General features: G+C 40.6%; 2 protein-coding genes across 3 annotated transcripts in view; both read right to left on the bottom strand.

Moving 5' to 3' along the window:
* LOC119908018 (major histocompatibility complex class I-related gene protein-like) overlaps positions 1-26,995 on the bottom strand; it is an 84,846-nt gene that overhangs the window by 17,458 nt on the left and 40,393 nt on the right. Inside the window, exon 1 of one of the 2 annotated variants that reach the window (XM_038725756.1) lies at positions 26,537-26,549. The exons of the other annotated variant lie outside the window; for it this stretch is intronic. The gene's annotated coding sequence lies outside the window, so the exon portion shown is untranslated. Of the gene's footprint in view, positions 1-26,536; positions 26,550-26,995 lie in introns of those variants that run through there. 2 annotated transcript variants of the gene reach the window in all.
* LOC119908020 (major histocompatibility complex class I-related gene protein-like) lies at positions 1,827-21,068 on the bottom strand. The gene is made up of 7 exons (XM_038725761.1): positions 20,916-21,068; positions 20,408-20,686; positions 13,737-14,015; positions 5,139-5,432; positions 4,334-4,435; positions 4,035-4,052; positions 1,827-3,866 (listed from the first exon to the last, which is right to left on the bottom strand). Exons 1-7 carry the CDS (start codon positions 20,962-20,964, stop codon positions 3,790-3,792), a joined length of 1,098 nt encoding a protein of 365 aa, XP_038581689.1. The 5' UTR covers positions 20,965-21,068; the 3' UTR covers positions 1,827-3,789.

Genomic DNA, 26,995 nt, shown 5'->3' with positions numbered 1-26,995 from the left:
CGTTGTGTAGATTATTTAGATGCTTTAGGAATAATCAGATTGTATTGGCAGCCTGTGCTACAAGAGGTTTGATTGGCTACATCTCCATAATAAAAGGCACAGGTAACAAAAGTTGCCTGGGCAGCAAAAGTGATATTTTAAAGTGATCTTATAAACACCTTCATGGAGATTTAAAAAAGGGAAATAATTAGCAAATTACAGATAATCAGCTTCTTCACTGCATTTGCGGGAATATTTTAATGGGCTACTTAAAAAAAATAAACTCATCAAGTTCCCTAGTCTAGAGATTTTTACTCTGATAGCCTATCTTGACTTTTCCTCATGTGGACACAGGAACTGTGAACAAAACATGAAAGAATTAAATCCCCACACTACCATGGATAGTAGTGGTGCAATGGGTTGCAGAATCCATGGTATGGATCCCTTCCACACGGATGCACATTTAAAGAGGTTACCTCAATCAGTCACACCTGCGTGTGTGTTGATTCAGCAGTGATGATATTAAAAGTTGATTTACAAGAGAAACATATCTGAAAGCTGAGAGCTGCTCTGCATTATATTCTGTTACAGTTTTAGATTTTATATTATTTTTTTATACTTTTATTAAACTAGAAAAACTCTTTTTCCAAGAGTGTCCTGGCCAAGGCAGGCAGTAGTACAATTGCACATTTAAGATGGGAATAAATAATCAGTTACAAGCTCAAGTTAACAAGTTGTTAAATATTCACCACAATTCAGCAACAAGGATGATCAAATGAGTAATCAATCATAACATCTGAAGGCAGAATTGCCAGCCTTCAAGTCATTTAAAAGCAAACAGTGAAACAAAGATACAGCCACCTGAATTTTGTGTTCCCCTTTACATAAATAATTTCCACCATAAATTGGTGCAGAAAAACACCAGAATGCAGGAATTAATTCTTTAACGCTCACAATTTTCTGAGCAGTTGCTATCGTTATCCAGTGCAAAGTTGGATCCCTTTCCACATCCCTTCACCAGCTAAAGCGAATATTATGGATGTAACGGTAAAAAAACAAATGTGGAGAGATTTGTTTACTAGCCTGTAGTGATGCAGGCAGAGCAGTCAGCTATCGCTACATTAGCTTTGACCTGCAGCTGTTTGCTTTGTAAAGTTCAATTTAGATTTATTGTCTTTTACAGATACTCAGGTACACAGCTTTCCACCACTCAGTCGCTGAAGCTAACTTTGACCCACATTACTGCGGTCTAAAGTGTGACAACAATCTTATTTATAATATTCAGTCCACATCACTAACCGTTTCGTTATCATCCAATACATTTAGCTGTGCTCACATTGCTGAGATTCCAGTGGAAGATATTATAGACATAGTATAGTTACTGAAAAGCAGCAGGCGAGCTAATGATGATGTATCACATCGGCTAAACTGTAACATCATCATTTAACAAGTATGGATTAGTTAAATCATAAGTTGATAAAAATATTACTGTAACGTTGCAGTGGGAGTTTACCTGAGTTTCCAGCATGGTGTGTGAAGCTGTCTCCCTGTCTGTCTATAGCTGCTGTCACACTGCCTTTTTCCCAGGAATATTGTGCCTGGGAACAGTGAAGTAACAGAGCCTGAACATGTCTGGAGAAAAGCCACAGCCTGCATGCCGGTGTTTCCGTGTTTATTGCAGATTTCTGTATCAGGGTTCTTGCACCATTTCTAAAGTCAAATTTAATGCTGTTTGTGACCTTTTAAGACCTCAACAAATATAAATTTAAGACCCCACATTTTTGAAACAATTCTTTGATAGAAAAGAGATTTGTGTTAGATCTCTTTTAATGAACGAGACAATGCCATATTTAGCATATTACCCTTTAATAGGCACACTGTACGAAAGGACTTTGGTATTACAGAAGCAAATTCTAACTTAAGATATGAAGTGTAGGCCTATTACACAAGCATCATAACCTCCCCAAAGCTTACAAAACTCTCCTAATTCTATACTATTAATATGTCCTAACTTTTACTTTTAGCACCAGATAGTGTTTGGTAACTTCTTTAATCCATATGGCTGTTTTGTTATTACTTTTACAAAATCCAAAAAATGTCAACAGGTGGAACTTCTTCAAAACACTTGTTAGTGGAAAGGCTGTAGGTGATTAAATGCTAGATAATGTATCATTATATAACATAATATAAAGGCTGCATGTAACATATCTTAATGCGAGTCTAAGATATCAGGAGATCACCACCACTTCTTCTGCTCTTTGGATACAAGAGATGCTTTTCTGAGAGTTAGCGCTGATGTAAATTTAGATTTCTCAACAGAGAAGAACTCTAACTCATCTGTCTTTGCTCTATATTCAATGTATGTTTCAGTGTGTTTTAATAAGGAACAATGGTTACCAAGGTGCTGAGTTTGGCAAGATGAGAAAAGTAGAAGTAGTGTTGGTTGCTAGGTGACAATAAATCTGATTAGCAATGTTGGCGTAGTTTTCCTAACCTAAAATAAGATAGGAGTTAGGATAAGAACATTGACTGAGTAACTGTTAATCTGTAATGGCTTTTTTCCAAAATCATATCCTAACATTAATTACCATGGTTACTAAGGTGCCACTCAATGTAATGGCCAAATTGTTTTAAAAACATTTTCCATGTCCCACCACCTTATTCTGTTCCTTTTATGGTGCATAGTAACTGTGGAAAGTTTCATTTAGATATATTAATATTTACTGGTAGCTCAATGGGCTCAATGTTTTTTGTACTTTTATTGCGACGAACTGTTATTTAATTCAAAATTTCTCTACCAAAGTAAATTAATCCTTGAGTAAGTATTATTATCATTTAACTGTTCTTTTTTCATTTTATTTTTCTGATTTGTGTTATTATTTGGTTTAAATGGCATGTAATCAGAATAATATTTTTGGGTTAGTACTACAGCATAGTCATAGTATAGTTAACTCTGTGCAGGGTCGCGAGGGGGCTGGAGCCAGTCCCAGCTGTTATTGGGCTAACCCTGGACAGGTCGCTAGTTCATCAGAGAGCTAACTCATAGAGACAAACAATTCACACACAAATTCACACCTAAGGCCACTTAAGAGTCACCAGTTAACCTATGCATGTCTATGGACTATGAGAGGAAGCAGAAGAACATGAAGAGAACCCACATAGACATGGGAGAACATGCAAACTTCACAAAGAAAGGCCTGGGCGTCGATCCACGCATCTTCTTGCTGTGAGGCGACAGTGCTAACCACTGCACCATGCAGCATCTGTGTGTCATGTTATACTTAATTATTCTCATATTTGGACTGTATTTGTTTAGTACCTTTTTAGTCTTTTTGACCACTCAAAGTGCTTTACAATACATCACATTCACCCACCTATAAGCAGAGACCCAAGTGCTCATCCGAAACAGAAATGAACTCTTTCACACACCGATGGCACAGCCACCAGGAGTTCCCAACCTTCCGTTTAGTGGACGACCGCTCATGTAGCTGTTGCTAATGCTGTCATTCTCTGAGGACTTATGGATACTTAACTGTTTATTATTCACTTCTGAACTATTAACAGCTGATGGTCTTTTTTTTTAATGTTTTTTGCATTATTCTAACTTGTGATATTAAAGTTAATATTATTATTGTAAAACATTGACAGTGTTGAGCTACCAGTAAATATTATTAGAATACATCCAAATTTTGCCAACTTAGTTCTTGCCACGTTATTAACACATTCAGGGGATGGAAAGATGAAAATTAAAAACTTTATTTTTGAGTGGCACCCTAATGGTTACCAAGTAGTCATGATAAGATCTGAAAGTTAGGAGGTGTGGCCACTGGGCATATTACAGGCAGTTGAATTCAGATGCTCAGAGAGTTCAGAGCCGTTTTCAGGAGCTGTAAGGTAAAAAACAAACTGTGTGAAACAATGGACTCATCCTGCACTGAAGCATTACAAACAGTAAATGCAAGATACAGTCTTGAAAACCTGCGCATAATAATTTAAAGCCCTTTTGAATCTACAGCATGAAGTGTGTGTCAGTGAGACAGCAAACTCTTACTTACAAGATGGAGGGCAGTGACCTGAAATCAAAACAAAAGACAAATCATTTCAGTTCCAGCTGTAAATGCCAGAATGTCTTTCGTCACCTTTTCCGCAGTGAACATGATCATCTCTTCTACACACTTAAACTGTTTAGTTTTTTCTTTTCACTTCACTCCCACATTGTCATGGTAGAGTCAGTGGGTACTTAAAACTGTGGGTTGTAGGGAACAGATGCTTGTTAAATTTTACTTGATAAAAGCATCAACTCAAAGACTAAAATCAAAGAACTGAAAAAATCACCATGATTTTTCTCCCTCACCTTTCTTCTTTTTGTAAGCCCTGAATCCAGCAGCAGCGATGAGAATGAGAGCAAGAACAGCCACTGCAGAAATGATGGGGACAGTCACGTTACTGGCCTTCTCTGTTGAACAAAACAACAACAACAAATTAGACCAGAGGCCTGTACCACAAAGCAGGATTTGAGCTTATCCAGGTAACTTCGGGGTTACCCTGGGTTTTCAATAGGCCTAAGGTGGTTCACTTCTTACCGGGGTAGATCTCCATGGTAACATATGCTGAATGGCTGAGCTGCTCCATCCAATTATTTATTCATTCATGTTGTTACTGTAAACTAAAACTGACTTGGAGTTGATTTTGTCAATTACCTTAAAGGTGTGTGTCTCTAAAAACATATTGTTAAGACATACATTGTTTTGTTAGGTAAATCAGTAAGTAAGGGTAAATGCTGTTTTGTTTGTTATTTTGGCCTTGAGATAATTGTAAATAAATTAAACTTTTTGGACTGCAAAAATAGTGGCATTGGTCATTTTCTGGGAGTGGGAAAAGGGGGCAAATACTTTTAGGTTTACCCTTGACTGGGTGCACCTTAAAATTCTTGTCTTAGATTTGAGAGACAGACTCTGACTCTTCAGTTTAGTTGAGTAATGAGTCAACAGTCAGCACAAACCTGTCAGTTTGGTTAAAAACAAAAAATGCTTTAAAACATTCTGTGTTTTCAATAAAATCAAATGAGTTGCTCATATAGTAATCCTAGGGCAAGCAATGTTTATTTGTTTAATTAAATTGTTTGTAACACAAAAACCAAAAGTTCCAGTCATTCTTACTCCAGTTGGTTCTGATCTTTGCTTTGTCCAGTTTGGTGACGATGTCGTTCTTCACACCAGCAAGCTGAAACACACATTTGTACTTCTCCCAGTCTCCAGTTGGAGGATTCAGGTCAACACTCATCTGGAAGGATCCATCGTTGTTGGGGAGGATCTCTCCGTGGTCCACGTCCTCATGAAGCTCCTCTCCATCTTTCCTCCAGAACATCGTGGCTCTGTCAGGGTAGAAACCTGTAGCGTGGCAGCTGACTGGAGAGGAGGGAGTCTTCTGGAGGAGAGACACTGAGGGAAGGTCTGGAGGGAGGGAGGGAGGGGGAGAGAGAGAGAGAGAGAGAGAGAGAGAGAGAGAGAGAGAGAGAGAGAGAGAGAGAGAGAGAGAGAGAGAGAGAGAGAGAAAATTGCATTACTACTCAATAGTAAATTAATGAATAAAGTTTTATTGTGTTATGTGTATAATTACGTCCAGATTGCATAGGCTTACAAGACACCAAATTGTTTCCAAAAAGAGGAAATGTCCGGGAAAAAGAGGATGTATGCTCACCCTACATTAGCCAAAACTAAAAACAGGTTGTTACACATTTTCCCGTTACCATCAGTTACGCTTTGATAAATGTGAATTGTGTGCTAGACTGATAATATAAACAGTACGTTGTATGTCAAGTTAGCGCTTCCACGATGACAGCATTGATGACTTTGATGAGGACTGCACTCCAGAGCCAAGCACAGACCAGGGACAGGCCCGGAGTCAGGCCGAAGCAAAGGAGGGTAGGCAACCAGGGTCCCAGGAAGAAGACGTAGAGGAGGTTCACGTAAAACACAAAGTTAATGTTTACCTAACAATATAAGTTTGACCCTGGTACCATATTTACTATTTGTGGGAATATGCAAACTACATGAGCCCGCATTCCCCTTCACTTCTGGGAAAGAGGAGAGGAGGAGGGGCTTCTGCGTAAATAATGACAACTTCTCTTTCCACCATTTCTTTCTGCCATCAACCATGGCTGATATACCAACTGTTGCTGCTTTGTACCTGTTGTGGAATTCAGAGATACGTTGGAAAACCAAACGCCGTTGTATTTAGATATATGATACCATCAGGAGACACAGCCCTTTGAATTTCACCACTTTCTCCAAGAACTGCGCCTGGATGACTGCCGCTTCCAGCGCTAACTGAGGCTGAGGTTTATGACAGCAGAATTAGTGTTTGGTCAACCCAACTGCCATTCTGACCTGCCACTACCAGGAGCTGACCAACGAGGACCTCAGCCACACTTCTTTATTGCTCATGAGGCCATTCCCTGAGCACAGTATATATACACACTGTATTGTAACACACTATCCATAAAAGCAGACACCACTGTTCTTATCTTTTTAAGATATTCAAGACTACAGTAGTTTTAAACTGCCAGCAAAATAAATGGAAAATGTTACCATCTGCTATTATGTTCTGTAAAAGATTGTTTGATTGAAATTGATCTGAGCATGTACAGTCAAGTTACAACAACTTCCTGTGTCATGGCGAAGCCTGTAACTTCGCCGCCACGCCACCGCCACGCCGTTTACCAAAAACTCACAAGTTTTACAACATGGAATTATCAATGTTAAGGGTTTTCTGGGACAGTTTTGACGTTGATATGGCCAACCTGCTAGGAGTAGTCCATCATAGCGTAAAAACCTGTCATTTCCTGTTACCAGCAGGTGGCGCTATGACTTTCAGTGAATATTGGCATGTTCAAGGCGGGGCTGTTATCATACATGTCAAATTTGGTACAGATGTGAGCAAGTTCTAACAAGTTTCTGTTTTGTGACAAATCATTGATCTTGGACACCACGCCACGGACATGCCCATTGACAAAAACTCACAGATAGCACACCTTTTCATCGTCAATACATTTAGAAGGCACAGCAGAAATTTTAAGTCGATCGAATGAATTCCCTAGGAGGAGTTCATGGCCGACTTCCTGTAGGCTTTTTTGTGCCTCTGGACATGAAACTTTGTCCGAGGGCTGCTCTGTAGGGGGCGCTAACGAGCCATTTTGCCACAACCATGCGGGAAACCCATAAAATACAAAATATTTCACCGCGTCTGAATTATGTGCAAAATTTGGTGAGTTCGAGTATGTTTAGGCCCCCAAACTTGAGGTTACTTTGCAGAAAGAAAATAACAGCAGGTCATCATGACCGCTCAAAACAGACCCATACAATGTCGAACCACAACCAAAGACATTATAAAATACAGTCTGCATATCTAATTCCTCATTTTTCTCATTCTCATCAAGTTTAAAGTTTCAACTTTTAGCAAGTATCTGCTTTCCTCTTGCTCATGTTGACTGAATAATTTAATCTGCGTCCAATAAAGCAGTAGATATAAACTGTTGTTGGGGAACTGGGGTTAGTTTTGGGAATTCCAGAGTTAAAACAAATGGCATGTTTATTGTGAAAGGACTCACAAAAGACTTGAAATGAAATAAACTGTAAAAATGTATCTCTACAATAACTACTCCCCAATTTCACTGCTCATGCCTTAAGCACCAGTGTTAGCTGACAATTACATAAAATATGAAATTAAATAGTTATAATGAAATGACACACATAGCTCATTTTACGTTAAAGAAATTCTAATTACAAAACTCTGAATGTAGGACAGTTACGTGTATTAAAGCAGCTAGATAGCTAACTACTACAAAAATGACAAAACAACAACAAGTAAATAACGTGGGGCAGGCCAAGTATATCCAGCTGCAGCCCGCAGACCTGACGGAAGTTGAACTTGCTTTGAATATGGTTTGTCCCAGAAGACACCGCACACAAAACGTGATGACGTTAATCTCGGCTCACGTACAGTATAGATCCTAATGCAAACCGTTTTATTCTTTAGAGGCCAACAACAGAACTTTAAATACACTTCTGAGAAATTTTGAGGCAAGAAATCAACTGTGTAGATGTCGAATATAGGAAGTCTGATGAAAATTGACGGCGAATCGCAAATGTGTTCAAACATTTTCGGAGTCGACAAGTGCCGACCACGGTGCCGGCGGATGTCAATATATAGCTGCGGTAACGTTAGCGGAGGCTGCACAGCAACTAGTGAAGGCAAGTTCGACTCTTTTGACAGACTCGTTCATTCAAATCTCATTCATTAAAATGAACAAATCTTTTTTTGTGTCATTTCGTTCATTTGAACTAGGCTGTTTATTGCAGCGCTACAGCCCTCTAGTGGGCGATTAAAAAACAGTGCCATTCTCAAACATGGAAGGCTGCCTGGCTTGCTTTAATTGACCTTGAAGTATAATGCACAAATTCACCTCTTGATCACCATCAATCATTATATAAACCCCCTTGGGCTCACAACCAAATTCAAACCACAGAAATATGTTGTCTATATGTAATCACCACTACTCCGGCTAAATCCTTCCATTTTCACAATCTTTCCTGAGTATACAACCAGACCAGCCATATAAAGGCTTATGTATATAATTACTATCTTTATCTCTAAAGTGCTCATTCATACAGTAGCCTAACGTCCCTATCCATGAGTAAAATATTACACTATATGAATAAACTATTATTAAAATTCAACCAATTTAATGATAATCTGGATCAAGCCACCAAGTTCTTAAAGAACTCCAGCACAGAGAGAGGAACAAAAAAATAAACACATGTAAACGCAGCAGTTTGGCAGGTCTGGATGCAGAATGGGCCACATCAGGTCTGGACACTGCTGACAGAGAGAAACAAACTTGAGGACATCACTCTCAAACACTGCAGGTTGTTCACCAATCAGGAGCTGTAAAACAACAGCACAGCTCAGTTGGTGAATAAAAAGGAAAAGTTATGTTGCGTTCTCTGGCGGACCGGATCAGCTGTTAGCTGTTTACAGAGCTAATGCTAACGTTGCTACGTGTTTTAATGTTTTTATGACCGGGTCTGTTTGTTTTGGAGAGTGTTGTGAATTATTTTGGAGCATTATAGCCTAAATCGTTATCATTAATTACTAGAGCAATGGTGGTCTACATTGTCATCATTTAAAGTGTTATTTTATAGTGTAAAGTTAGGATCACAGTGCTATAACTCTATAGCTCTGAGTGTATGTGCTCCTTTCTGTATCTAACTGCCCAGGCTCAGCAATAGCACATGTGGGTGTGAGCAAGCTCGTGTGCTTTGGGAGCAAAGGGAGGGAGCACAGTAAGATAGCATCAAAAACACTTGCAAAGGAAAATATAGAAGCAGATTTTGTGAAAATTGTATTACAAAACATACATCAATATAGTCCATCACAGTAAGAATATCCTGTTTCTAGCACGGAGTACAAACAATACCAATACTGTGCTGACGGAGCCCATGCAGCTGACGTGTGAAAGTAAGAGTCCAAGATCCTTCACGCATGCGTGACAGTGAACGAATCCCTCACTGAGTCAACCCGTTTCTCCCGAGTCATACACACGATTAGGTCAAATGAGCGAAACGTTCTTTGAACGACACAACACTACAGACTACGCGACTTTCAGTGTCAGCCGATGGCCGTGAGGTTGTTTCATTCACTCTGGTCGGTGTTTACATCTTGCCGCACAGCAATGTTCAGGACGCACAGAGCATGCTGACCGACCAGATACTGTGTGTGGAGCAGACAAACCCGGTCTCCCTTGTTATTGTTCTCAGTGGCTTTAACAGGGGAAATCTCAGCCGAGAACTCCCCAAATACAGACAGTTTATAAAGTGTCCAACCAGAGAGGGGAACACTTTGGATCACTGCTACACCACAGTTAGCAGTGCCTATTACGCCATCACACGTGCTCCACTGGGACACTCTGATCACGTGATGGTCCATCTGATCCCTGCTTACAGGCAAAAACTAAAAGCTCTGTAAACCTGTAGTGAGGACATCAAAGAAGTGGACTAGTGAAGCTGTTTGGACTGCACTGACTGGGATGTTTTCAAGAAGGCTACCAACAATCTGGATGACTTTACAGAGGCTGTGACGTCGTACATCAGCTTCTGTGAGGACAGCTGCATTCTAACACGGACCAGGGTGAGTTATAACAATGACAAACTCTGGTTCACAGCTAAACTCAGACAGCTAAGGTTGAAAAAGGAGGAGGCATTTAGGAGTGGTGACAGGGCCTTAAAGTACAGGTTTAGCAGGGAGGTGCGAGAAGCTAAACGACTGTACTCAGAGAGACTAAAGAACCAGTTCTCTGCAAACGACGCCACTTCTGTCTGGAGGGGGTTCAGACAGATCACAAACTATAAACCCAAAGTCCTCCACTCCATAAATGATTCTCGCCTGGCAAATGAGCTGAACCAGTTCTACTGCAGTGTATCATTCACTCTGCAGAGAAAGTGATTGGCTGCAATCTTCCTTCTTTTCTGGACCTGTACTCCTCGAGGACTCTGAGGTGTGCAGGAAAGATTGCAGCTGACCCCTCACACCAGGGACACAAACTGTTTTTAGACTCTCCCCTCTGGCAGGAGGCTGCGGTCCGGGTGCCCCACTGACACTCTCCCCTTGCAAATGATACAAATGTCTCTGCACATGTAAATACTGTTTCATCTCGTGTCGTGCACAGACCTGGCACGTCGCACATATTTGTTGTTGACCTTTGTTGTTGTATATTTATATGTACCCAATATTCTCTTCCGTTGCGTTACTTCTGCACGGCACAGACCCAGAATAATGCCCATGTATATATCTGCAACGTTGTTCTTCTATTCCATATTTATATTTTTCTACATTTATTTATGTTCACTGTATGTTTGTCTACATGTAGCACCTTATCACCACAGCAAATTCCTCATATGTGTAAAACACTACTTAGCATTAATTCTCCTTCTGATTCTTATTCTTTTCCAGGTATTTGGCATGCTAGATATCTGGCAGACGTCAGTGATGTGTCGGGAAGCTGTTTTGATTGATGAGTTGAGTAGTTCACATATAACGACTGTCGACCACAGATCAACTGCTAATTTACTCCCGAACACAGCCTGACGGTCACCGTGCTCGCCAAGCGGCAAATCGGGCTAAAAATACACATCTGCATTTTTTTTCCAGGTAATCAAACTATCTCTCATTAGTTAGATGTATGCCCTCTGCAAGGCTGCGTCCAACTGGACTATTTGTTTTATCAAATGCCACATCTGTCACTCATGTCATTAGCAGCTCACAATTATTTGTTTTTACTATGGTTCTGCACTATGACGGGTGGAAATAACAAATATTAATTGATAAAAAAGGAGGTTATGAAAATGGATGTGAATTGAAAAATAGTGTGATAAATATTCAAGTGATTTGATTAATTTTAAGTAGATTTGATTAAAACAGTAGTGATAGAATGAAAACCATTTTTATTTATCAATCATTCACAAACCAAAATTGGCATTCATCTTTTAAAGCAGGTAGCCTCAAGGGTTAAAGTAACAAAAAGTAAATAATAAAATGGAGGTGATGAAAATGCATGTGAACTGAAATACAGAGTGGCTAAATTTAAGGTGACTGATGTGATAAACTTCATTTACCATTCATCGTTCACTGCATGTAATTTTTGTTACTTCCTGCTGAAACTGTCAATCACAAGCCACGCCCCCTGACAAACTGATCGAGGTTTTGGCTCTCAACTCGTCATCCTCTGAGTACGTCGCTGGAGCTGGAGCGAGCACAGCAGAGCGGAGGAATATTATGCTGTGCTCTGCTGTTAATTGTACAACAGACTGCCCAAGAAGCCTCTGATCCAGTTGTTTCGGTGAGTGAAATTGTAGTATTTCATTTATGTGTTAGCAATAATTGGCAGGTATTTAGGATTGGGCAATGCCCTAAATGCCCAATCCTATATACAAAATGCACCTCCCCCGTCCCCATATTTCTCTGCTTCTTCAACACACTTACATGCAGCTGATTAAAAGGGTCAAGCCAACAATTAAAACAGTCAAAGTGTGGACAGATGAATCTACAGCAGCTATGCAGGACTGTTTTGGGAGCACAGTGTGGAGTGTGTTCAGAGAGGCCACCACCCAGGAGAGCCATATCAACCTTGAGGAATATACGTACATCAGTGACATCATACATACGCAAATGTGTTGATGATGTGGTGATCACTAAAACGATAAAATCATTACCCAATCAGAAGGCCTGGAAGAATGGAGAGTTGAGGGCTCTTTACAGACCCAAAAAAGCTGCTTTTCAGTATGGTGATAAAGACGCTTACAGCACTGCCAGAGTGAGACTTAAAGCTGGCATCAAGGAGCTAAAGCGAAGACATCAGCAGAGACTGGAGAGACCTCAACACCAAAGATACATGGCAGGCCATCAAAAACATCACAGGCATCAAAGGCAGGAGCGCCCCCATCATGTGTGAAGCCACATTACCTGATGAACCTCAGTCAGTTCGGATTGGTGGACTCACGTCCTCCACTCTAGTGCTCAACACCGGAGCCCCCCAGGGCACCCTCCTGTTCACACTGTACACCCATGACTGCATCCCCTGACATGGAGATAACTCTGTTGTGAAGTTTGCGGATGACGCCACCATCATCGGAAAACAATGAGACTTCATATCGGGAGGAAATCCATAATCTTGTGGTGCTCAGAGAACAACCTACTGCTCAACGTCAGCAAAACTAAGGAGCTGATTGTTGATTTTAGAAGAAGAATATAAAGACACATACTCCTCTCTACATCAGTGGTGCTTAGGTGCAGCAGGTGAATAGTTTCAGGTTCCTGGGAATCATCACAAACTGGCATGGGTTGTGCACGGCCCAGGACCAGAGGGCTCTGCAGCGGGTGAAACTGCTCAGAAAATCCTAGTGTCCTAAGCATCAGTGATATCGGTGAGGTGAGGTGCCTATGCAGAGCCCAAAGGATACTAAAGGACAGTACCCACCCAGCCACAGCCTGTTCGCCCTGCTGCCTTCTGGGAAGAGATATAGAAGTTTCTGCTGCCACACCACCAGACTGCAGAGCAGCTTTCCCCCCAAGCTATCAGACTCTTAAACTCTAATCCATCCTCAGCACTGCTCCAGTGATGATAGTTTATTTCTGTTTACCATTTTGACCAGTTGATTTTATATTAATGTTTACTGTCTGCTATGTAGCATAAGGGAGTTACAAAGCTCAATTTCACTCTATAACTTGTTATATTGTGACAATAAACCCAGCTACCTACCTAAGGAAATAATCAGTTTATCTCAGCAATCTAATTTCAAATAACTTTAGTGAAATTTTTATGTAGTTCCCATCATAGCCCAAATCTGTGAACCTAAAATGGCATAAAAGAAGGTGATGTCAGACTTACTGGAGTGATAAAATGACTGCCCACATCAGCCATGATTCTGCATTTGGTTTCTGCCTCTTAAAAGGAAGTTTTTCCTTACCTCTGTCGCCTTGTGTTTGCTCATGGTGGGAATTGTTGGGTTTCTGTAAATAATATCCCAGAGTACGGTCTAGATCTGCTCTATATGAAAAGCGCTATGAGATAACATGTTGTGAACTACATAAATAAAACTGAATTGAAATTGAATTAAATTGAATAATCCAATGGTAATTCAGTCTGAGAAAGCTATATAAACATTCTGTCCATGAAACTACATCAGGTCATGTGATTCTACCTCTTCTCTGCAGAGAGCTGTTGCCATAGGTCACGTACTTCTTCAGCCACTCAGGGAACACCTTAGTGAGGAAGTAACTTTCCTCTACTGCTCTGTTTTCATTGATATTCCATAAGAGTATGGCCTTTTCAGCCTGTGGATTTGCAGAAGTCCACGTTGATGTCGTCAGGTCTAATGACATGAAGTCTTCTCCATCAAAACCAAACTTCAATAAACCATTAACCTCTCCAGTTTCTTCGTCCCACTCACAGCCAACCATCTGCTGTATAATGTGGACACCTGAGAGAGACAGAAACAGAGACTGCAGTTAACAGTGATGTACAGATGATATCTTGAGTGGAAAGATTATCTTAAAAATATATAAATATTTTGTCTAGTGGTGTGCTCATGATTCAAGAGCATAGAATCAGAGCACTTTTTTTGTGATGAAATGTGTTCCACAGTATAAAAGTTACAATGGTAAAACTAATTAGAACACAGTTACAAAGTGCTGTACAGAAAAATATTAAAACAACAAAACTCTATATATATATATAAAAATATACAACAGTAGAGTGTATAATACAAATAGTTTATTAGTGTATTAGTTTATTTAATCATGTACTGTGGCCTGTACTAAAAAGGGAGTTTAACCTACCCTGTGTTGACTCAGGGTTATCAAGCAAACTCAGGGTTGACAAACTCTGATCACATACACTGGTGTCTCTTTTGAATGTCGTTCAGAACTCTTCAAAGTAAAAGCTCTCAATAAACTTGACACAAAGTAGCTTATTGCTGCAAAAAACGTTCTTGCGCTTTTTGGAGCCACAATCACTTGAAGTGATTGGGCTATGTGAGTAACTGTAGCTGTCATGACAGAACTATTTCACTAGCACCAGCCGCTATTCGCTATCAAGCTGCAGGCCAGATACGTATTATTGCTGGCGGGCCAGATCTGACCATGAACTGCGATGTCCCTGGCCTGGTTGGAGTCCAGCTGGGGAAGTTTGTAGCATCTCCTTCCTCCCTCATTTGTTGACTCTGAACCAAGTGGGAAGCTCCCGGTCAGCGAACTGATGCAAACGCAGAAGTCCCTTAAACCTGCATTCTATTGAACGCCCAGCAGGGGGCAACTCTTCTGGTTGCAAAAAGAAGTACGATTCTTTTAGAAATAATGGTAAAATGACACATGGTCATGACACAGTCAGAATCCACAGAGCAGGACAACACAGTCAAATGACAAGGAGGGCAACAGACGACAGAAATAAGTTGAGTTGACACAGACAAATGTTTTGTCACTTGAGCATTTGAGTTGTGAGAACGGAGCTAGCTGCAGGCAGTCACGGAGCAGAAAAGATCTGATAGGCACCGCACTGGTGAAATTGATAAAACTGAATTTAACAGATCTTGATTTACACTTGACTTCATAAAAACTAGTGTACAGTTTTTATTTTTCAAGTATTAGGGTTTTACATTTAAAACTGAATGTAGCCTAATGTACTACTGGAGGCCACGCCCATTCCCAACTCCCCTGTCCTGAATTTCACCTGTTCTCATCTGGTCACCCTATTGCTCACACAGTTGTAATTGCTGTGGATTAAGTCATGAACTATAACATGAAATCTAACAGTAGCCTAGATTGTATGTAGACTTCATACTTCCTGCTTTCTTACAGTGCAGACGCTTTGCTGCTTGATCTTGCCTCTGCTTGGGTTCTTTTTTCTTCTGCTAGAAATCAGCAGCTCTTGGATACTTTTAAATCTCTGGGACTGTCAGATAAAGTTGGCTCTTGCCATACTTTAAAAACTTTGATGAACATAGTGCTACGCGAGTGCGGCCTATCAATAGCACTAGCCTGTACTGCAGTGACTGGAGCTATAGCTAATGCTAATTAGCAACAAGATTCCCCCCTTCTCCACGGACAACTTCTACAAACTTCTACAGACAATTACTGTGCTTGAAACCAAGATCTACAGGTTAGAAGTGAATGTGGAAGTGAGTGGATTATGTACTTTACCGTGGACCCAAAACAGTGGACAAGAGCATGCTAACACACGGCTAATTAAGACCAACAAGACTACCACGAAGCAGGAGGCCTCCCTGGAACGCTGGGGAAATGGGAGGATGAGTAACAGGCAGAACCCAGCGCCCTGAGATTTGTGATGCGACTGGCTGGCATGCATTATCATCCAGGCAGAGCGCCTCTTCAACCCCTGTTCTTGGTAGGACTCAGCCGTGGACAACTGCGAAAGGGAGAGTAGTGTGCAACAGCAGAACAGATTTTCACCACTATTGCAGGACCCTGGATCTCCGTCTGATGACCTGGATAACATCCCATCCTCACACAGAAGGGTAAGGACTGAGAGTAAATCAGAAAGTAAAAGGCTGCAGGGAAAACGACTGGGCCTCAAACTCTGATTGTGGGTGACGCTGCTGTAAACGATGTAAGAAGCATGTGCAGTAAGAACACCAAAATACTCTGCTTTCAGAAGGATACGGTGTCTGACTTGGCAGAAAGAATCCTGCATATCGTGGCTGAACATCCTACTGTGAAAAACATCATACTGCACATCGGGGCCAATGATGTTGTGAAGCAACAGTCTGAAGTGTTGAAAGAGGACTTTAATAATCTGTTGAACACGGTCAGCTCTTTGAATGCTGAGGTGTTTATCAGTGGCCCTGTACCGCCAATCCGAAGAGGAGCTGAGAGATTCAGCAGACTGATGGCATTGAACACGTGGCTTTCAACAGCATGTACTGTCCATTCAGTGCATTTTATCAAAAACTTTTACTTTCTGTGGGACCGCAGACATCTTTTTAAGGCAGATGGACTTCGCCTTAATAAGTCAGGAGTAAAATTGTTCAGCTCCAACCTGTTTTACTTTCTGCGTCACTCATCTGTTCCCTATACCAAGGACCAGAGACAACAGGAATCAAAACAAGAAGAAGACATAACACAACATGCCAGAAACCTTGAAGGAGAGCCACCTCAGCCCACGCCGGAAGACAGCTCTTATCATGGGAGACAACTGAGCCAAGAGGAAGAGCCCCCACCTCCCTCACTGAAAACCAACAGTGAGGATTCACCATCTTTACCCCCCCAATCCCCATCCAGGTCATCCTTATCTCCAGACACCCTTTCTCCCCTCTCCCCGCTGTTGGACTTCACTGATCACATGGAAGACCTGGTTAGAGCTGCGACAAAATTTACTCCCCACACCTTCCCTTGCTCCACTCACATTTTCTCTACCATAAACCCCCTCACCGTCCACCTCCACCACTCATTTCCGTTTTTCCGGTGCTTGTGTGTTGGTAGCGTGTTGTGCTGCTTTCGCTAAATACCAGTTAAATTTGTTAGATTACAGCGGCCAACTGTCCGCTAAACACTTATTCTTACAGTAATTTTGCCTAAGCACTCACAGTTCTTTCCATCTTTTAGTGACTGCTGTTCAATCTCATAATTGTTCAAAGGTTTTGGTAGCTAACGCTACTGTACTTTAGTAAACCTGTATGTTAAACGCAGATAAAACTGAAGTTATTGTTCTGGGGCCTAAGCACGTCCGTGACGCATTATCTAAAGATATAGTTTCCCTGGATGGCATCGCCTTGACCTCCAGCACCACTGTGAGGAATCTTGGAGTTATCTTTGATCAGGACATGTCGTTTAAGTCTCACATTAAGCAAATTTCAAGGACCGCCTTTTTTCACCTACGTAATATTGCGAAAATCAGGAACATCCTGTCTAAAAATGATGCAGAAAAACTAGTCCATGCATTTGTTACTTCTAGGCTGGATTACTGCAATTCTTTATTATCAGGCTGCTCGAAAAAGTCCATTAAGACTCTTCAGCTGATCCAGAATGCTGCAGCACGTGTTCTGACAGGAACCAGGAAGAGAGATCATACTTCTCCTGTCTTAGCTTCTCTGCATTGGCTTCCAGTAAAATCCAGAATAGAATTTAAAATCATTCTTCTTACCTACAAAGCTCTTAATGGTCAGGCACCATCTTATCTTAAAGAGCTCATAGTACCTTACTACCCCACCAGAGCACTGCGCTCCCAGAATGCAGGGTTACTTGTGGTTCCTAGAGTCTCCAAAAGTAGACTAGGAGCCAGAGCGTTCAGCTATCAAGCTCCTCTCCTGTGGAACCAGGTTCCAGTTTGGGTTCAGGAGGCAGACACCATCTCCACATTTAAGAGTAGGCTTAAGACTTTCCTCTTTGATAAAGCTTATAGTTAGGGCTGGCTCAGGTGACTCCTGAACCATCCCTTAGTTATGCTGCTATAGGCCTAGACTGCCGGGGGATTACCCATGATGCACTGAGCTCCTCTCTCCTCTACTTTCTCTCCCTCTGTATGCAACCTCATCCCATCATTGCATGTTACTAACTCGACTTCTCCCCTTTCTGGTAGTCTTGTGCTTTCTCGTCCCTCTCCTCTCTCCTCCTATCACTTCCTGCAGGTGTTTCTGGTTCTGGAGCTGTGGAGACTGGATCTGTGGTTGCGGGTCACCTGCTGCCCCCGTGTTCCTGCTCGACACCCTTTGCTGCAACTATTGTTACTAGTCCTATTGTTATTATAATCATTAACACTACTATAAATATCTGTACCATTTTTCATTTAGTCTATAGCAACATCACCTTTACTGTCTGTACCTCTGTGTGTATATGTTGTGTAGGCTGCCTTCCATCTCTCTCGCTCCCTCTCTCTCTCTCTCCTTCACCCCAACCGGTCGAGGCAGATGGCCGCCCACCCTGAGCCATGGTTCTGCTTGAGGTTTCTGCCTCTCCAGATCTACTACAAATTCTCAACATGTCTCTCCTCTCAGGTTTTTTCCCACAGGCCCTGAAAACAATATCATTAAGCCACTCTTAAAAAAGAGCAATCTAGACAGTTCACTAATGAGCAATTACAGGCCCATATCAAATCTCCCATTTTTAAGTAAAATCATTGAAAAGCTTAGTGCTTTCTTGACACTGAATAACTGTCTTCCAGTCAGGTTTTCGACCCACAGCACTGAGACGGCTCTTGTTAAGAGTCTTCAATGACATCCATTTAAACACTGACAGTGGCAGAATTTAAGACTTAGTATTATTGGATCTCAGTGCTGTATTCGACACGGTCGACCACAATATATTACTAGACAGACTTGAAAACTGGGTTGGACTTTCTGGCACAGTACTAAACTGGTTTGAGTCCTACTTAAAGGACAGGGACTACTTTGTGTCTATAGGTAATCACACATCTGAGCTGACCAAAATGACGTGGAGTTCCCTGAGGCTCCATTCTGGGGCCTCTTTAACATTTACATGCTTCCACTGGCTCAGATTATGAAAAACAACAAAATATGTTATTATGCAGATGACACACAGATTTACATAACGACATCACCAGGGGACTATCCCATACAGGCGCTGTCTAACTGTATTGAGCAGGTCAACTATTGGATGTGCCAGAATTTTCTTCAATTAAACAAGGATAAAACTGAAGTTATTGTTTTTGGAGCCAGGGAGGAACGATTGAAAGTCAGTGCTCGACTTCAATCTGTAATGTTAAGAACCACAAATCAAGCCAGAAATCTTGGACTGAGGATGGACTCAGACCTGAATTTGAGGAGCCATATTAACACAATTACAAAGTCATCTTATCACCTGAAGAATATATCATGGATTAAAGGACTTATGTCTCAGCAGGACCTGGAAAAGCTTATCCATGCATTTATCTTCTGTCGACTTGACTACTGTAACAGTGTCCTTACAGGGCTCCCTAAGAAATCCATCAGACAGCTGCAGCTGATTCAGAGCGCTGCTGCTCGAGTCCTCACTAAGACCAAAAAGGTGGATCACATCACTCCAGTTCTGAGGTCTTTACATTGGCTTCCTGTATGTCAAAGAATTGATTTCAAAATCCTGCTGTTAGTTTATAAAGCACTAAATGGTTTAGGGCCAAAATACATTTCTGATCTTCTGCTTCGTTATGAACCATCCAGACCTCTCAGGTCGTCTGGGACAGGTCTGCTTTCTGTCCCCAGAGTCAAATCTAAACAAGGAGAAGCAGCGTTCAGTTATTATGCTCCGTATATCTGGAACAAACTCCCAGATAACTGCAGGTCTGCTGAAACAGTCAGTTCTTTTAAATTAGGACTGAAGACTTTTCTTTTTACCACTGCCTTTAACTAGTAGATTGATAACTTACACTGCACTGTAACTTTTACTGTCCTGTTTTCTTTTTCTTTGTTTTTAGCTTTTTACCATTGCTTTTAAGTAAATATTTACACGGTGAGAAATGAGTAGGTAATTGAGTGAAAAGATAATGGGAGTGAGATTGAACAGAGTGAAGGAAGTGGTCTTAAATGTCTCGCCTAAGTGATTTGCCCTCTGTCCACCTGTAAACGGGTCCAGAGTATAACTAGATCAAAGTGGCCTGCGGACAGACGTCCTGATTTCTCTGTAGTGTCCGAGGTTTTTTGGAGTTTCAGTGGATAGACCGACTACAGACTAGCTAGAGAGTAGATTAAATGTACTTCTGTTTATTCTCTTTTCAAAATAATTGTAACTCAATTATAATAATATAATTTTTTTATGTGTATTTTTTCAATTTCCCCATGTTGTTTTTAAACTTTTTTATATTTCCCTGTTGCTTTTATGTTTTATTTAAAGCATTTAGAATTACCTCGTTGTTGAAATGCCTTACCATCAGTTAGGTTGAAGAGATCCTTCAAAGCAGGAATTAAGCCTTTTATGATGTTTGGCTGACTCTCAAAACACTGCTGAATGTACGGCTGCCAGTGCTGAGGATCGTTTTTAATTATTTCATTCACCCAGTCCTGTCTTGGTTCTGCTATCCTTCTGTTGCTGTCGCAGTAACCCACCAGAACGCCATCAACCTCTCCTGTGCCAAAAACGTCTACCGTTAGGTCTGAGACTCCAGAGACAAAGGATCCCGTAATGAACATCTTCAGGGAGTGTTTCACTATAGGACAAACAATGTTTATATATTAGGCTAAGTGTAAATATACACACATTATAATCACATTCTTCAGAAACATGATTATTATGATGGTATTATACGATGATTCGGTTAAAAACAAAAGTCTTATTAAGCTCAGGTAAAAGTGAAACTAAGTTACGGGCCGTGTCCTTGAGCACCGCAGGATCAAAATCCAAAGAACTTAAAGTAAAGGAATAAAATCTCATCTTACCTGCTGATGAACCGTGACAGAAGAGAAGCAAAAAAAATAACGTTTTCATCTTGTTTTGATAAAGAGTGTGGGTACAGGACCGAGCTGTTTCGGCTGTCTTATGTCCTTTTTCTCCGCGGAACGAAATGAGAGTGGGATATTTATGATTGTGATTCTGTCGGAGAAGGTCTTTTAAATAAAGAATATCACGTCACTGATGACACACGAAGGGTTAAATGTCACCGATGCTTCAGAAAGAGTTTCAGTTTGACAATTAAGGAAGTTTTGCAGTTAAACTTTGTGAGTGGGATAAGGAGGAGAATTCACCCTCTTATCGGGAAGTTGATGAATCATATTTAATTTTATAAATATAGCCCTAAGCGGCAATGCTGGGGAATCCAAGCATGCGACATTTGACATTTTAAGAGAAGAAGACCAGTTGACAAGCGTCAATATTTTGGATCATAGTGTAATAATGCACACACAGTTCAATGTGCTTCACAGGGTACAAGACAAACAAACAAAAAGTATATATACTGGCAAAGGTAAAATATTTACAGTTTTAAAATGTGCAAGTACAAGCAACTGATACAAGAAAAGCAAAATAAAAATTTTAAAAAGAACACTGTGGAGTTCTGAATTCGATGGAGTGGCTGAAAAGCCTTTTTGAAAGCTGTGTGAATAGACCATTGCAGTAATCCAATCTAATGGTAATAAAAGCATGGGTAGGCTATTCTGGGTTTTGCATGGACAGGACTACTCTACACAAGGTTTCTGGCGAGAGACAGGGAGTTAAGGTGAGAGCTGATATTCTGTTTTTCTTTCTGTGATCCAAAGAAAACTTTCTTGATCTTATATGTATTTAGTTGGAGAACATTTTGCTTCATCCATTCACTGATTTGCTCAATACAGTTACATAAAGATCAAATAGGTCCATACTCACCTGGTGTAAATCAAATGCAGATTTGTGTGTCGTCTGCGTTACTATGAAAAGATACTTTATTATTTTGTATTATCTGGCCTACAGGGAGCATACATATGTTAAACATGAGAGGTCCCAAGATGGACCCTTGTGGGACTCCACAGGTCATGGCCATCTGCTGGGACACACATTTTCCAATGGAAACAAAATATTTTCTGTCATGAAGATATTAAACCACTTACGTACCGTTCCAGACAGTTTCACCCAGTTTTGTAATCTGTAATAGAATTGTATAGTCCACAGTGTCAAAATCAACACTAAGATTTGACAAAATACCAAATCAGTGACTTTGCCTGAGTCAAGTGTAATTAAATAACCTTCATAGCACCAGTTACACTAAACATTACCATTTATTAAGTTATATTACTAAAGTCCAGGAACAGGACTATGCCTCTCTCTCTCACTAATCCAACCAACAATGCCTCATTCAGTTCCTCTACCCATTCCTTTCTAATCCAATCAGCTGCACATACGTATATAAACTCGTCTAACCACTTTCTCTGCTTCTCCCAAAGTGCAGCACGTTGGTCCAGAGATCAACACTGTGGTGCACCAAGAAGCTCCCAGGTTCGAACCCAGGCCTTTCTGTGTGGAGTTTGCATGTTTTCACGTTCCTCCCACCATCAAACACATTCATACTAGAGTTAATGACTCCACCAAGTAACTGTTCTTTTTCTACCACAGAGACCACAGGGGGATGCTAAGCAAGCCGCTCATCATCACGAGCCCCAGGGGGAGTCTCAACCCCCCAGTTTCCTATTCTCTCTGGCTTTGTTAGTGACATTTATTAATAGTGATCAGCAAGGAAAACCACCTTTTCGTCACCCGTGTCTCCTCTGTTGTACTTGCACTCCTCTGTTTAGACCTAGACCTGATGAAACAGTACAGGAGTGTGCCATTAGCTTATAAAAAGGGGGTTGCTGGGGGAAGGCGCCAAATATGGTAGAGTTGGAGTGGTGCTGACTTGGTTGTGGATGCCTGTTCAATACATACTTGTCTGAAATGTGTTTTAGTATGTAATGTTATTTAATTGTAAATGTTTAGATATTGCGCAGACCAGGTGTTTATCATACTATTCTCATGGTCAGCAGTTGGCAGAGGTAATGCAGTCTCCCTCTCTCTTTACTCTCCAGACCCTCCCTCAGTGTCTCTCCTCCAGAAGACTCCCTCCTCTCCAGTCAGCTGCCACGCTACAGGTTTCTACCCTGACAGAGCCACGATGTTCTGGAGGAAAGATGGAGAGGAGCTTCATGAGGACGTGGACCACGGAGAGATCCTCCCCAACAACGATGGATCCTTCCAGATGAGTGTTGACCTGAATCTTTCATCAGTCACACCTGAAGACTGGAGGAGGTACGACTGTGTGTTTCATCTCTCTGGTGTGAAGGACGACATCGTAACAAATGTGGACCAAGCAATGATCAGGACCAACTGGAGTAAGAATGAGATTAGGAGGTGCTGAATGGGACTTCATGTCTGTGGTTTGTTGGGTACTTTAGTTTTTTGTGTAAATAATTTAATTTAAAAAATACACATTGCTCCAGGATCCCTGATCAGATTATGTCAGCCTAACAAGATTATCAGCCGATCATTTTTGATTTTCTTAAATCTCCCTCAAAATAATTGACCAAATCCTTGATTATATTGTATTAACTCAACTCCTAGTCAACCTTAGTTCACAGTTTTGTTGTTGTTTTTTATTGAACAGAGAAGCCCAGTGACATGACTTCATCACTGCTGCTGGATTCAATGCTTATAAAAAGATGAAAGGTGAGAGAAAAATGGATTGGATGGAACGATTATCTGCTTTTCTGATGTTTTATATTGATTATATAACATTTAAAATGCAAACCCCCACCACCATCCTGTTCTAAATGTTCAAACTCTTTTTAACTTTAAACTTTTATTTATAAACAAAATTATATAAAAAAGGGAATACACATTCCTAATAATAACGTGCAATGAAGTGCCTAGGCAGCATACACATAAAATTAACATTTAAATGCAAACAGCATTACCATCCTAATAAACAGCTGGATATAATATAGTATAAATAGGATATGGCTGCAATTAGGAACACAATGTGAAAAATATGCGTGGCAGTCTTATAACTAATAATCCAATAAGATATGTTGAAAGAAGTCACTAAAAAAACAGCAGATCCCCCTTACCTTCATCTGTGGAGACATCTTTTGGAGGTGAGTTCACTGGGCTTAGAAATTTAAGCATAGCACATTGCGAGGGATGCGACGCAGTCAGTTAAAGTCACAAGATGAGCGGCGGTGGGGTGCTGGATATTTGATTTATTCTTTTTCTTTCTTCCACCCCTATTGGCTACTGGGGTTCTTGCCTGCCTGTTACAGTCGTGGCGCCCCACTCTCTCTAACAACTACATTCTTTAACAGGCTTATGCGCACACACATGTACACACACACACATACAGACACATTCACCCACATGCACACAGACACATACAGACACAAACAAACTTAGGTTGTCCCTGGTAGAATTATTCCTGATGCTTTTCTTTCAGTAACTTATTTAAATTAATTATTATTCCAGCTCTCGTGGCTGTGTTGTGTTGCGTATTTAGTGTGTGACTGTTTCTTGTTTTCATTGTTCTCTTAGTTGTCTTAATATGTCATTAATATGTCAGCTGTTTATTGCTGCTGTTCGGCTGGTTGTCTTTTACTATTATTATTATTTTTATTGTTTTTTTTGTTTGTGTTTGTTTGTTGTTGTTTTTCTCCTCCCCAAGCCCCCCTCTCTGTTCTCTTGCAGGTTTCGTTGCTTTCTGCAATTGGTGTTACCCACAGCTTTTCCCTGTTGTCCCCACCCTCCATCCCCCTTTCCCCCTTCTCTTGCAGGTGTTGTCCTTTCTCTGTGCTGTCTGTTTGTGCCCCCCCATCCCCGTGTCTGCCCCCCTGTCCGGCCCGGTGACAAATCAATACATAATTAAATAAATAATAAAACAGACAAAGGAGTATTTTAATACTCTCTTGTTAAAGTAAAATCTGTCTGGCACAATATGGTATCCAGGTCATTATACTCTATACCAGGCTGCTGGGCAGGACAGGTTAAAAAAAAAAAAAAAAAAAAAGTCACAAGATGAGCGGAAGAGGCAAAGAAAGAAATTCAAAGAAAGTCGATCACTAACTGATCAAATCGAAAAACAACAAACTTTTTACGGAATTTGTTAAAACAAAACATCCCACTGCTGCCTGGAGTAAGTGCAAATAGCCGGGGACATGGTGTCTTTTGGCTCCTGCTTTACCCAGAACTGGGCCAGGCTGAAATACACAGCAGAAGGGGAGCCTCCGTCTCGTGACTGTATGGGCAAGGAACTGCTGTTTAACTCCAGCTTGATCAGTGCAAAAGACATTTACTCGTTTCTTGCTCTGCCTAACAGACGAGGGTTTGAACTTTGTTTTTTCCATGAATCTGCACTCTGCATCACTGCTGTGACTCAAACACACAGGCGGTACAGAGACCTGAGAGGACGGCGTCAATCGGGTTTACTGACATGTAATGAGGCGTGTTCACGACTTAATAACTTCACATAGGTGGATAGAAACTTTGACCAATAAGAAGTTATTATTCAACTTTAATTAAAACCTGTTTAACCTGCTTTTATTTTTAGTTTACTTTTACTTGTGCCTCATAGATCAGAGGTGGAGATTGTGTTGAAAGTTTTGATAGTGGGTTAAGTTATTATCTGACTTCGACTGAAGTTAGACTGTTTGAAATGTTTTTAAATAAAGTGACACTTTTCTGACTGATCTTATCTGCATTATTACTGAACAAAGAAGGGTTTTTGTCATGGACCGCACAGAAAGGGTTTATGTAAATTATGTAGAAGAGTTTTATATAGTAAAAGTGCTAACATTTAATATTTTATTTTTGTAATCTCTTGATAAAGGTAATTAATTTTATTGTTGTATGTTGCCAGTTCATTTCATGTGTGATAATTTCTACCCCAAACAACTGCTGTGAAGAGGGTATGTGTTAACATGTATTTAACTCTTAGTTGCTCAGTTTTCAACTTCATCTTTTGTTTCCCTCCTCTTCTAAATTTTTCCTGTGAGCTCCTCAGAGATGAAGCGTCCTCTGTGAGACTTCTGAACACTCATGTACTATTCATTTTCCTGCAGCTATAGTCACAGACGAGTATATGAATTCTTTTTTTTCTTTTTTATCTTTATTGAAAAGTGAAACACCATCACCAAATAAACAATACATTTCAATTTGACATTAATTTATGTTCATCAAAACACAGTAAAATGTGCCTAAAGTTGGGTGAGCCATCTTTGTTTTGACCTTTCAGCAGGTCCTGCAGTTGGCCCTCTGATAGGCGACACTGTTCTCTAAACCTGACCTTATGTAATTTTAAGCTTACTTTAGCAAGCAACAAGCATATATTCATCTCTCAGGCGGTTCCAACTGGCTTAATAGGCAACTTCATAGGAATGAACCACCACTGCCTATCTGATTCAACTAGTCTTGCCATTAGACACTAATTAGCACCCCCCGTGGTATGAGGAACATTTCATAAATGATGTCCCTGTCCTGTTTCACCAAACAAAAGAACATGGTATCAATATGTGATTATGAACATATTGATACCATGTTCTTGAAGTAAATCATTAAAATTTGATCTTACCTGCTGATGAAACGTGACAAAAGAAAAGTAACAAAATACTTTTTCTTCTTGTTTGATAAAGACGTGTGGGTAAACAGCTGATTCAGCTGTTTTCGACTTGTATTCAACTATTTTTCCTCACAGAGGAAGGTGGGAGTGTTTCTGATTTGACAAACCAAATATTGTAGGCTATCAGAGCCCATAGCATACAGTCGGGTAGGTCAGAGGTCATTTCAGATGAAGAAAACCATGTGACTAATGATGCCCAAAGCGTCAAACGTGACTGATGCTTTAGAAAGAGTTTCATTCTGTTTGACAGAAGAGAGGAAAATAAGAAATATGATGATTTACTTACTTTACTTATTTAGAAAAATGATCATTTTGAGACGTAAAGTATAAGACCATTTCCACCTGATACCAAATAATAATGTAAGAATTTAAGTAACGGGCTAACGTGAAACAGTGAATATCCCTCTCCAA

Source organism: Micropterus salmoides, unplaced genomic scaffold, assembly GCF_014851395.1.
Source record: "Micropterus salmoides isolate LMB-PRFRI ecotype aquatic unplaced genomic scaffold, ASM1485139v1 Ms_hic_scaffold_17, whole genome shotgun sequence".
Taxonomy (NCBI): Eukaryota; Metazoa; Chordata; class Actinopteri; order Centrarchiformes; family Centrarchidae; genus Micropterus; species Micropterus salmoides.
The sequence above is the reverse complement of the archived record's forward strand: the minus strand, read 5'-3'. Positions and strand labels throughout refer to the sequence as shown.

Excerpts from the sequence above, each read along its gene's own strand:
- LOC119908020 (XM_038725761.1), bottom strand. The coding sequence starts at position 20,964 with ATGAAAACGTTATTTTTTTTGCTTCTCTTCTGTCACGGTTCATCAGCA. Across the intron at positions 20,687-20,915 it reads CTGTCACGGTTCATCAGCAG|TGAAACACTCCCTGAAGATG; the intron begins GTAAGATGAGAT and ends TTTGTCCTATAG. Across the intron at positions 4,436-5,138 it reads AAAGATCAGAACCAACTGGA|AGAAGGCCAGTAACGTGACT; the intron begins GTAAGAATGACT and ends TTTGTTCAACAG.